This window comes from Anomaloglossus baeobatrachus, chromosome 1 (assembly GCF_048569485.1).
Source record: "Anomaloglossus baeobatrachus isolate aAnoBae1 chromosome 1, aAnoBae1.hap1, whole genome shotgun sequence".
Taxonomy (NCBI): domain Eukaryota; kingdom Metazoa; phylum Chordata; class Amphibia; order Anura; family Aromobatidae; genus Anomaloglossus; species Anomaloglossus baeobatrachus.
The window spans coordinates 702,961,107-702,973,877 of record NC_134353.1 but is presented as its reverse complement, the minus strand read 5'-3'; the positions used below and the strand labels follow the sequence as shown (position 1 = coordinate 702,973,877).

At 41.6% G+C, this 12,771-nt stretch overlaps 1 protein-coding gene across 2 annotated transcripts in view; it reads right to left on the bottom strand.

The window, feature by feature from the left end:
• Positions 1–12,771, bottom strand: part of TXNRD2 (thioredoxin reductase 2) — a 215,716-nt gene that overhangs the window by 171,859 nt on the left and 31,086 nt on the right. The window contains exons 4-7 of one of the 2 annotated variants that reach the window (XM_075321034.1): positions 8,931–9,072; positions 8,409–8,483; positions 3,869–3,947; positions 1,354–1,416 (exon numbers count right to left, since the gene is read on the bottom strand). In XM_075321034.1, the coding sequence (XP_075177149.1) occupies positions 1,354–1,416; positions 3,869–3,947; positions 8,409–8,483; positions 8,931–9,072 (359 nt within the window). The remainder of the gene's footprint in view (positions 1–1,353; positions 1,417–3,868; positions 3,948–8,408; positions 8,484–8,930; positions 9,073–12,771) is intronic. The other variant, XM_075321041.1, reaches the window with a different exon arrangement.

Below are 12,771 nucleotides of genomic sequence, written 5' to 3'. Positions count from 1 at the left end.
CAATACACTGTTCATGTGAACGCTGGCCGCGAGCCAGCGTTCATACGAGATTGTTGTTTCTGCTGTACGGAGCAGTGCTGATGGCCTGCTCTGAAGATCTGCATCAATGCGGTGTGGCATGGAGGCGATCAGCCTTTGGCACTGCTGAGGTGTTATAGAAGCCCAGGTTGCTTTGGTAGCAGTGTTCAGCTCATCTGCATTGTTGGGTCTGGTGTCTCTCATCTTCCTCTTGACAATACCCCATAGATTCTCTATGGGATTTAGATCAGGCGAGTTTGCTGGCCAATCAAGCTCAGTGATGCTGTGGTTATTAAACCAGGTATTGGTACTTTTGGCAGTGTGGACAGGTGCCAAGTACTGCTGGAAAATGACACTTCATCTCCAAAAAGCTTGTCGGCAGATGGAAGCATGAAGTGCTCAAATAATTTTCTGGTAGACGGCTGCGCTGACTTTGGTCTTGATAAAACACAGTGGACCGACACCAGCAGATGACATGGCTCCCCCAACCATCACTGATTGTGGAAACTTCACACTAGACCTCAAACAGCTTGGATTGTGGCCTCTCCACTCTTCCTCCAGACTCTGGGACCGCGATTCCCAAATTAAATGAAAAATTTACTTTCACCTGAAAACAACACCTTGGACCACTGAGCAACAGTCTGACTCCAGCAGCAGTCCACTCCTTGTGAATCTCCCCCAAATTTTTGAATGGACTTTTCTTAACAATCCTATCAAGGCTGCGGTTATCCTGGTTGCTTGTTCACCTTTTTCTACCACACTTTTTCCTTCCACTAAACTTTCCATTAATATGCTTGGATACAGCACTCTGAACAGCCAGCTTCTTTAGCAATGACCTTTTCTGGCTTACCCTCCTTGTGGCGTGTGTCAATGACTGCCTTCTGGACATCTGTCAAGTAATCAGTCTTCCCCATGATTGTGTAGCCTACAGAACAGACTAAGGGACCATTTTAAACACTTAGGAAGCCTTTGCAGGTATTTTATGGTCATTATTCAAATTTTATGAGATAATGACTTTTGGGTTTTCATTGGCTGTAAGCCATAATCAATATTAACAAAAACAAACACTTGAAATACATCACTCTGTTTGTTATGACTCTATATAATATATGAGTTTCCCTTTTTGTTTTAAATTACTGAAATAAATAATCTTTTTGATGATATTCTAATTTATTGACATGCACTTGTATATTACTTAAGATTTTTGTAGGTTTTAGTAAGCCATTTACTTGGGACTGGGAACCTTTAAACTTATATACGTGTAACTATGTATACCAGTCCTTCGTCTAAACATTAATGCTGTAATACACATGCAGGAAATTTCAGCAAACTTACATGAGTGGGATATCTTGGCCGTCCTCCTGTCGCCAGGACTATGTTGTTTGCAGTCACTATTGTCTATCAGATAGAAAAAAAGTCTATATTATGGACATAATGTTCAGTAGTCAGTATCTAACATTTAAATGTGTTTATTATTTGTTTTCTTTTCACTTCCCCGTTAGGCTCTCTATACAATGATACTTTCTTGACTAGGAAAATGACAAATTAACAAATTAGGATGTTTATTAAAAGTGGTCTGTCTCACTAGTATCTCTCCAGTGTAGGAAACTGGGGAACAAAAAGTGTAATAGGTCTTATGTGATGTAAAAAGGTAACAAGATGCAGGGAATTCCCCCCTGCTCCAGTTTTGTATTGCATAACATATATTGAGCGTAAAATTGTCCTCTGTCCCAAAGGGTAAAACCGCTGAAAAGCCAAGAGGAATGAGATCAGTGGGTCCTCCGCGCTGCTGGTAGAAATCCAAAGGAATAATCCAGGACACTGGGTGGACTTCAGGTGGTTTTATTATCGACGCTTTTCGAAGTCAACTGACATCTTCATCAGTTCTAGTGAGTGGTTATATCCTGAAAAAGAAGTCAGTTGACTTCAAAATGCTTCAATAATAAAACTGCATTAAGTGCACCCAGTGTCCTGGATTATTCCTCTGGACTTCTATCAGCAGCGCAGAGGACTCACTGATCTCATTCCCTTGGCTTTGGTATCTCTCCATCATCACCCTCACATCACTCTCTGCCCTGCCTGCTCTTTTCATCATTCTTCTATTTTTGGAAACTCCTTTTGTTAGATTCTAAGGAAAAAAAAATACAGGCTTTTTTTTTTTTTAACCCTAAGTAGGTTTGTCCAGTCACCACATATTGATTACCTATCCTCAGAAAAAGACATAAATATTGTATTTGTGGGGGGTAAGACAGCCAGCACCCCACACTGATAGCTGCTATGAGCCATAGCAGTGGCCTGATGAAAAAGGGAATCTGTCACCAGCATAACATAGGGGCAGAGATACTGATTCCAGCGATGTGTCACTTACTGGGCTGCTTAGTGTGATTTTGATACAGCAGTAGATTATCATTATAGGACTACTTGGCGTGCTGTCCAATATATTCATGAGCTCTGTATAACTGCTAGATCTGCAGCAAAAAAATTCATCAAAATGACAGCACACAGCTCAGTAAGTGATAAGTGACACATCGCTGGAATCAGGGTCTCTGTCTCTACATCATGCTGCTCTCAGATAAGGAAGCAAAAACCTGGTGACAGATTCCCTTTAAATGTATCTGCACTTAGTAGTTCCATTTAATGTGCAGCAACCGCTGTCGGGTACTGCAGAATCTCGCCTATTCAGTGCACTGCACAGCTCCATTCAAATTGTAGTAGCTGCTGCGGGGAACTGGTCAGGAGAATATGAGGTGTTCTGCAGTATCCAGAAGCGGCAGCTACAAAGTGAATGGAGATGCGTAGTGCCCTGAATAAGAGCTGTTCTGCAATACCCGTAAGTGGTCATTACACTTTGAATGAAGCAAAGCAGTGCAAGTCCATTCAATATGATTTCATTTGGCTGCCACTGGACCTTATAGCAGCTGATGTGTGGAAGTGCAAGATGTCGGCAAAACTAATTACTTATCCTAATCGCTGACAAGGGTCCTATTAAACGCCACCAAAGACAACTCGGCAGGCCTAAAAAAATGTACAAAGCTGGCAGGTTCTAGCTGCCATGATAACCCATTGACAAAACCTACATTCAATTTTGCAGGAAGGACACCAATAGGAGTGCAAGTCTCCTTAAATGCTGCAGTCATTAGTGGCCATTACATCTAAATGGTTAAATTGTAGAATTCTGAGTGATATCCGTGAAGCGGGAGCCCAACTGTCATTTACAGCCAGCGCACCACAGTGATTGCATAGGCACAGCTCCAGGGGCTTAGTGATAATGATGGTCAATGTATTGCATCCTGCCAAAAGGGCATCATACACATGATGTAATCTTATGGAGAGAGCTTGAAAGGGAATCTGTCACCAGATTTTGCTCCCCCATCTGAGAGAAGCACAATGTAAAGACAGAGACCCTGATTTCGGCGATGTGTCACTTACTGAGCCGTTTGCAGTCATTTTGATAAAATCAATGTTTTCTCTGCTGCAGATCTAGCAGTTATACAGAGCACATGAATATGGACTACCTGGCAGCATACAAAGTAGTTATCTAATGATAATCTACTGCTGATTAAACAGCAATGTTATCAAAACTACGCAAAGCAGCCCAGTAAGTGACACATCGCTGGAATCCGGATCTCTGTCCCTAAATTATGCTGCTCTCAGAATAGGTGGCAAAAACCTGATGACAGATTCCATTTAAATGAAATTCATACAATTCCAAAATCCCCAAAACCACCATGCAGTGCTCTCCCTAGTGCCAACCTTGATTTTGGAGGCCACTCTTTGTGTATCTCTTTTTAGTTTATACAGAAAAGTAGTTTGAACTTTGAGTAGCCCATTATTTTGACGTAGAACAAACCTCCTTTCCAGTGTTTTCTACGGCATGCACAGTGTGTTCATCCACGAGACTGGCCTTCAAATTAAAATATTTCACTTTCCTGTTAAGAAAAACAGGAGACAAGAGGATAGAAAATGTAATTTCCTATTACAAGAGCTTATTACTATTAACCAGTTAAAGAAGAAAATCACTCACACAGAATATAACAATGATCTAACAGTCAGTAGTATTTAATGTCAACTGTAGACAAGAAACAGGAAGTAACGCCTGTGTGAAGGAAAGCCAGCAGCTCCTGGAAGAAAGGAAGCTCATTTTTTCCCAGATGCCGCATTTTCAGTACAGCGACCAGGCACTTTTGTATCACTATTGACTGCAGATAAATCCTATAAACACGCTCCGTATAGAAGACACTAGCCCAGCTCATGGGTTGAGACATCAGAGCCACCTGATGACTTCTCATTTAAAGGGAACATGTCAAGTACCTTATGCCCTCCTACCCGGCAGCATTTACATATCCAAATACCCTTCCTAACCAGCTCTGCATAACATCATTCTCTAAAATAAAAAACTTTAAAAACAGCATTTATTACCTCTGTTTTTCTTAAATTAGGCCTCTGACTGGTCGCAGAAAGGATAGTTCCTGACTAGTCTGCCCTTTTTCCGTGTACAGTATTTATTGAGCAAAAATAATAAAACTATTAAAAAAGGTATACTAAAATCAAACTGACCCTCAAAGCGAAGAAAATACTTTATTTCTGCTGCTCTGTGAATTGAATAAAAACTAAAAATGTAACAAAACCATGTATATTTCTCTTTTTTCCTATTCCTCCCATTAAGGCCCCCTTCACACGTCCGTCAAACACGTGCGAGTTTGGTCCGTCCCGTATATACCGGAGACACGGACAAACGTGCACCAATGTTATTTAATGTTGGAGGACACATATGCGTTTTTCATTAAGGTCCATGTGTCCGTGTGCGTGCTACGTTTGTGTCTCCGTTTTGCACGGAAGCATGTCCGTTTTCAGCACGCAACACGCAGCACGGACCCAATGAAAGTCAATGGGTCTGTGCGTACACGACCGAGTGACACGGACGCATCTCTGTATGCTCCGTGTACGTTTTGTGCTTTTTTCATGTGATGTCGGTCTTTTTTCTTTTTCTGTTTCGTTCTCTCCCTCAGTCCGTCGGTCGGTCAGTCTCTATGTCTGTCGGTCGGTCTCTCTGTCTTATCTGTCCCTCTCGCTGTCTGTCGGTCAGTCACTTTTCCCCCCTCTCTCATACTTACTGTTCCCTGATCTCCGGCGCGGCGCTGCACTGCTGTTATAAAAGCTCCGGCGGCTTTTCCTATTTTGAAAAAGCCTGCCGCTCATTAATCAATCTCGTATTCCCTGCTTTCCCCGCCCACCGACAAATATGATTGGTTGCAGTGAGACACGCCCACACGCTGAGTGACAGCTGTCTAACTGCAACCAATCACAGCCACCGGTGGGCGTGTCACTATGGAGCAGAGAAATAAATAAATAAATAATTAAAAAAAACAGCGTGCGGTCCCCCCCCTATTTTAATACCAGCCAGCTAAAGCCATATGGCTGGAGGCTGATATTCTTAGGATGGGGAGCCCCACGTTATGGGGAGCCCCCCAGCCTAAAAATATCAGCCAGCAGACGCCCAGAATTGCCGCATACATTAGATGCGACAGTTCTGGGACTGTACCCGGCTCTTCCCGATTTGCCCTGGTGCGTTGGCAATCAGGGTAATAAGGAGTTAATGGCAGCCCATAGCTGCCACTAAATCCTAGATTAATCATGTCAGGCGTCTCCCCGAGATACCTTCCATGATTAATCTGTAAGTTACAGTTAAAAAACAGACACATCCGAAAAATCATTTATGAGAAATAAAAAACACTAACACATACCCTCATTCACCACTTTATTCAGCCCGAAAAAGTACCTCCATGTCCAGCGTAATCCACGGACCTCCAGCGTCGCATCCAGCTCTGCTGCATGACGGTGACAGGAGCAGCAGAATACACCGCCGCTCCTGTCAGCTCCACGCAGCAAATGAGGTGAGTAGCGCGATCAGCTGTGATGTCACTGAGGTTACCTGCGGCCACCGCTGGATCCAGCGGTGGCCGTGAGTTACCTGACTTACAGCAGCTGATCGCGCTACTCACCTCATTTGCTGCGTGGAGCTGACAGGAGCAAAAGAGGAAAAGCCGCCGGAGTTTAGAGAACAGCCGTGCAGCGCCGCGCAGGAGATCGCGGAACGGTGAGTATGCGAGAGGGGTACTCCATTCAGTCACTCTGGAGATTAGCGGTCACCGGTGAGTCCTTCACGGGTGACCGCTAATCAGGACGCGACACAGAGCCGCGGTATGACAATGAAGTCGGGTGAAGTTCACCCCAGTTCATTTTCTACGCGCGACTCTGTCTGCTGTCAGCAGGTATATATCTACGACATTGTGCATCACAAACACGCATAAATTCACACGGACAACACATACAACATGTCAGTTATTTCTCTCACGCATAAACGGACAATCAACACGCACACACGGCTAGCATACGGCATTCACAGATGGCACACAGACACAAAAAAAGGACACAAAAACGGAAAACTGACCCGAAAAACGGACGTAACACACGTGCGTGTTTTTTCACGGACGTGTGAAAGGGGCCTAAAAGTAAATAAAATTTGGCTAGTAAGTTATAATGTACCCCATAAATCGTGTTACCGATAAATAGACCTCATACCGCCTAAAACAAGCCCTCATATGGGGAAAAATAAAGATTTTCTCTTTGAATCTGACAGTAAAAAAAAAAAATAGGTAATTTCTCAAAGGATTAAAACAACTGCAAGTAGAAAAATGAATATATACAGTGCCGTGCGAAAGTATTTGGCCCTTTGAATTTTTCAATCTTTTCCCACATTTCAGGCTTCAAACGTAAAGATAAAAATGTTAATGTTATGGTGAAGAATCAACAACAAGTGGGACACAATTGTGCAGTTGAACGAACTTTAATACTTATTTTTAACTTTTATAAAAAATAATAAACTGAAAATTGTGGCGTGCAATATTATTCGGCCCCCTTAAGTTAATACTTTGTATCGGCACCTTTTGCTGCGATTACAGCTGCAAGTCACTTGGGGTATGTCTCTATCAGTTTTGCACATCGAGAGACTGAAATTCTTGCCCATTCTTCCTTTGCAAACAGCTCGAGCTGAGTGAGGTTGGATGGAGAGCGTTTGTGAACAGCAGTTTTCAGCTCTTTCCACAGATTCTCGATTGGATTCAGGTCTGGACTTTGACTTGGCCATTCTAACACCTGGATACATTTATTTGTGAACCATTCCATTGTAGATTTTGTTTTATGTTTTGGAACATTATCTTGTTAAAAGATAAATCTCTGTCCCAGTCTCAGGTCTTTTGCAGACTCCCAAGAGGTTTTCTTCAAGAATTGTCCTGATTTGGCTCCATCCATCTTCCCATCATTTTTAACCATCTTCCCTGTCCCTGCTGAAGAAAAGCAGGTCCAAACCATGATGCTGCCACCACCATATTTGACAGTGGGGATGGTGTGTTTAGGGTGATGAGCTGTGTTGCTTTTACGCCAAACATATCGTTTGGCATTGTGCCCAAAACGTTCGATTTTGGTTTCATCTGACTAGAGCACCTTCTTCCACATGTTTGGTGTATCTCCCAGGTGGCTTGTGGCAAACTTTACACGACACTTTTTATGGATATTTTTGAGAAATGGCTTTCTTCTTGCCACTCTTCCATAAAGGCCAGATTTGTGCAGTGTACGACTGATTGTTGTCCTATGGACAGACTCTCCCACCTCAGCTGTAGATCTCTGCAGTTCATCCAGCGTGATCATGGGCCTCTTGGCTGCACCTCTGATCAGTCTTCTCCTTGTCTGAGATTACATTTTAGAGGGACAGCCGGGTCTTGGTAGATTTGCAGTGGTATGATACTCCTTCCCTTTCAATATGATCGCTTGCACAGTGCTTCTTGGGATGTTTAAAGTTGTGGAAATCTTTTTGTAACCAAATCCAGCTTTAAACTTCTCCACAACAGTATCACGGACCTACCTGTTGTGTTCCTTGGTCTTCATGATGCTCTCTGTGTTTTAAACAGAAACTGACACTATCACAGAGCAGGTACATTTATACGACTTGAGACTTGATTACACACAGGCGGCTTATATTTATCATCATCAGTCATTAGGACAACATTGGATCATTCAGAGATCCTCAATGAACTTCTGGAGTGAGTTTGCTGCACTGAAAGTAAAGGGGCCGAATAATATTGCACGCCCCACTTTTCAGTTTATGCCTTTTTACAAAGGTTTAAAATAAGCAATAAATTTCGTTCCACTTCACAATTGTGTCCCACTTGTTGTTGATTCTTCATCATAACATTAAAATTTTTAACTTTGTTTGAAGCCTGAAATGTGGGAAAAGGTTGAAAAATTCAAGGGGGCCGAATACTTTTGCAAGGCACTGTATATATTATATTTATATATTGCTAAGGCACCTGCATAAAGACAATATCACTTACTTGTCCTGCAGCTGTACTCTATGGCCCCAATTCAGAGATTTCACATGATTTTGAACAGCTTCTGCCATTTTGGACCTAGATACAAATAAAGATGATATTTTTATACACACAATTCTAATGATAAAATAACTACGGTATAAAAGAATTGGAATCTCATTTGCTGTGCTTTACATTTAAAGCAGCAATAGTGTCCTATGTATCTTTGACCACAAGAGGGCGATGTTATACCGGATTTCTGGAGACAGAATTACAGTAATATTCACAGCTCATTTACATACGACCATTTTTCTACAAAATGAGAGTTGTTGGCAAAGCCCCAAATTGGGTACTTGACTGAGGTTGGTTTTTAAAAGGGCATATTAGGAAAATGTGTTTGTTTATGAGAGTGAAGTGGGTATAAATGTGCAATATGTACATACGGTTTAAACTACGTGGCTGTTACAATTTTAATAGTCTCCTCTCAAGTCATTTGCAGTATGATTAAGAAATGATGTTTACATTTTTTAAGATAAAGGACGTTACCAGTCATGTGCTGGATGGGGGATATGCCAGCCATAATGGGGGGCATCTTTCAGGGCAAGTCCTAACAGCGCTGCTTGGTGCATCAGTTTTTTGGGGATGCAGCCAACATTCACACATGTCCCTCCGATACCCCATTTCGTTCCTTAAAGTAAAATAATGTAAAAATTGTTACATACCTATATGTCATCAATATACACATCGTATATACACTCTAAAATGAAATTCTAACAGCAAAAAGGTAAAGTTGTGGAATTATGGAAATAACAGGATTGACAAATGCATCAATGATATGTAAGTGATTAAAAAAATGGAAACTAAATTTTTAAGACATCTCCATTTATTCAGTATCAAGTATCAGCGCCATGTGCAGAAATCCCCACACTTTCATACCTTGGCATGACATTAATAAAGTTATTAAGGGTTGTATGAGAAATGATCTGGTAGGGTGAGCAAGCAAATCATCAAGATCTGCTGCTGGCAGCTACCTTTGCAATTACAAACCAATGACATAACTAAAGGGAGACAAATCCAGAGGCTCTACAGACCCTGCATGTTTAAGCCACGCAGGCTGCTCATAACAGTAACATGTGGCATGGTATTGTTGTGTTGAAAAATGGCTCCTAGAATACTTTGGAGCATCCAGAGGTGTAATAATCATGGTTGCAAAAGATGAGACCGTAATGGATGTGTGGTGGAAGATGGCACACCGATGCTATCTTCAGCTGGATATGTGTCTTTGGCTCCCTGCACTGTTACAGTGCCTTGAAAAAGTATTCATACCTCGTGAACGTTTACCATATTTTTTTATTACACCCACAAACATGAAAGATATTTGATTTTTTTATTTTATATGATGTACGAACACAAAAATACAAAATAATTAAAAAATATAACATTGAAAATTGTGACTTGCATTTGTATTCAGCCCCCTGAGGCAGTACTTTGTAGGACCACCTTTCTCTGCAATTACTGCTGTACATCTTTTGGGATATGTCTCTATAAACTTTGCACATCTTGAGGATAACATTTTTGCCCCTTCTTCTTTGCATACTAGCTCAGTGAGATTGGATGGAGGCGTCTGTGACCAGCAATTTTCAGGTTTTGCCACAGATTCTCAATGGGATTTAGGTCTGGACTGTGATTGGGGCATTCACACACATGAATATGCTTTGATCTAAAGCATCCATTATAGCTCTGGCAGTATGTTTAGGGTCATTGTCCTGCTGGACGATGAACCTACGCTCCAGTTTCAAGTTCTTTACAGCCTCTAAACAGGTTTTCCTTCAGGATTGCCTTGAGTTTAGCTTTAGCCTTCTTCCCATTAACTGACCAATTTTCTTTCCTTTTCCTTGTCACTGCTGAAGTAAAGCCTCCCCACGTGATGTCGCCATCACCATGTTTGGCGGTGGAGATGTGTTTTCAGGGTGATGTGCAGTGCTATTAAACCAAAACAAAAAACCTCTAAAACCAAATATTTTTATTTTAATTTAATGTCGCTAAAATCCCCAGCAAACATTATAAAGATACAAGATCCAGTCACCTTGCAGGGATAGGAGATGAGCTCATCTCATATCAATGCAAGGTGTCTAAATAGTGTGGTATGCCTCACGAGGGTTAGATGTATCTATATCCCTGGGCACTTTATCTTTATTAGAGACCTACATACAGGTTGCCTCCATGTGGGACACTGTTCAGTCCCTTGACCCCTGATGAACCCCATTCCTGGGACAAACACGTCAGGTCTGATATGAGCGTATGGGGACCTAGGATCTGGCTGATACACCTTAGGACTAGCTACTGTAGATTCGATAAGTATCCCTTTTCAGGGCCAGTTTTTTCTATTTCATTATGGCTATCCTAAGTATTAGTACTTGATGGACGTACCTGTTTGTGTTGGATGATGCCTTATTGATAACTGTCCTTTCATCTGACCTTAGACCTAGGGTCCCTGTTCATAAGGGTCACTGTTGTTTTCACCAGTATCTATATAATTGTGGCTGGTCTTTTTGATCAGTGTTTATGGTGAAGAACTACTTTGCATGTTATTTCAGCAGCAAATTGAATACCATATTGCTTGAATGAATTTACATGAATATTTTTAGCTGCACTTGTTCTTTGAGAGTCGGTGGAGGGTAACATATTAGTGGTAGTCCAGGGTCTATTAGGGATAGCCGTCGAGGAACGGGGGGTGCCATACAACTTAGGGTGACCTTACGTCCGTTGGTAGGCAGGGTTGTGATTACGGTTAGGCCCTTGACAACCTTAGCTACAATTACCTCCTCTCCTTAAGCATTCCTCATTGTCCCTATTTGACGTAGTCCCACGAACTACCCTGGTGTAGAATTTACACACCACTGTTTGTTGCTTGGGGTATGTTTGCTGTGGATTTTAGCAACATTAAATTAAAATAAAAATATTGGTTTTAGAGGTTTTTTGTTTTGGTTTAATTGTATGAGTATACCTCTGGTACCTTGAGTACGGTTTGGTAATTGATGTGCAGTGCTAGCTATTTACATTTGGCATCAATGTCAGCCACCCTTCCCTTAAGGCCAGATATGTGGCGTATATGACTAATAGTTTTCCACCCTTGAGCTGTGGATCCTCTCCAGAGTGACCATATGTGAAAAGCGCCAGAATAGGGGACGTTTTTACAGTATTTAGGCCAGGATGGGGTAGACATTATTATAGTATGAGGACAAGAAAGGGGAACATTATTAGTGTATAAAGACAATTGGGGACCTTTATTACTATATGTGGCCAACTGGGGGACTTTATTATTGTAAAAGATCAATTGGGGGACATTGCTACTTTATAGGAGTCAAAATTATGAACATTTTTGGTGTATTGGGAAAAAATTACTATAGGGAACTAATTGGGAGACATAATTGGAGTATAGAGCCAATTGGGAGGAAATTACTAATGTAAGCGGGCCAGAATGGAGGAAATTATTGCTCCATAATAGGGCACATTATTACACATAGTGGGGGCTCCACCACCAACTCACTGTAATGCCAAGCCGATAATATACCTGGAAAAAAGACTGAAGGGGTGTGGCTACTGTACATTATGCCACAAAACAACATAATCCTGGGAATAGGAGCGATGTGATGTTCCCCGTGAAGGCCCCTTCATGGAGTTGCCCACATGGTCTCCACATAGAAACCAGAGGATGGAATAGAGCAATGAAGGCGGGATTGGAGGTCTATCCTCTTAAGCAAGGAGTCCTGCTTTTTTCTTGGACGAAATGAAAGCCAGAAATTGGCCTAGGGAACTTACTTAACAAAAAAAGCAATAGATATGCAGCAAATCCTCATTGTAGAGGCAAAAATCAGTCATCAAATATCATTTATCGATTAAATACGTCGTCGGATAAAAAAAAAAAAAGAGAGAGAGAGAAAGATGCTTCCAGCTCCGGGTAAAAACTTGCCTTTATTGAGTAAGTTAAAAACTAATTAAGAACATTAAGATTCCAAGAACAATATGCATGGGGAATAGCTAAGCATTTCTCACGCACTCTAGCGTCCTTTGTCAAAGCTAGCAAGTTTCTCTAGGAGGCTCCTGTGGAATAATTTGACCCAATATAGAAAATTGGGGAAAAAAAAAGGTTTAATCACACCAGCTCTCTCCTCTGACCTCAGCTGAGAAAGAAGTGAAGGGTCTGATAGACCCATTTATAACATCTCATCAACTGAATATCATTGTCAGACCCCAAGAGAGGCAACAAGTATTGAAGATCTGTGCATATTTCCTGCAACATTCTTCTGCACCAGAAGCTCTCACAGATCTGATTTGTACCATCTGTGTTTTATACCTTTATTTTATTCTATGTCTTTTTATTAGT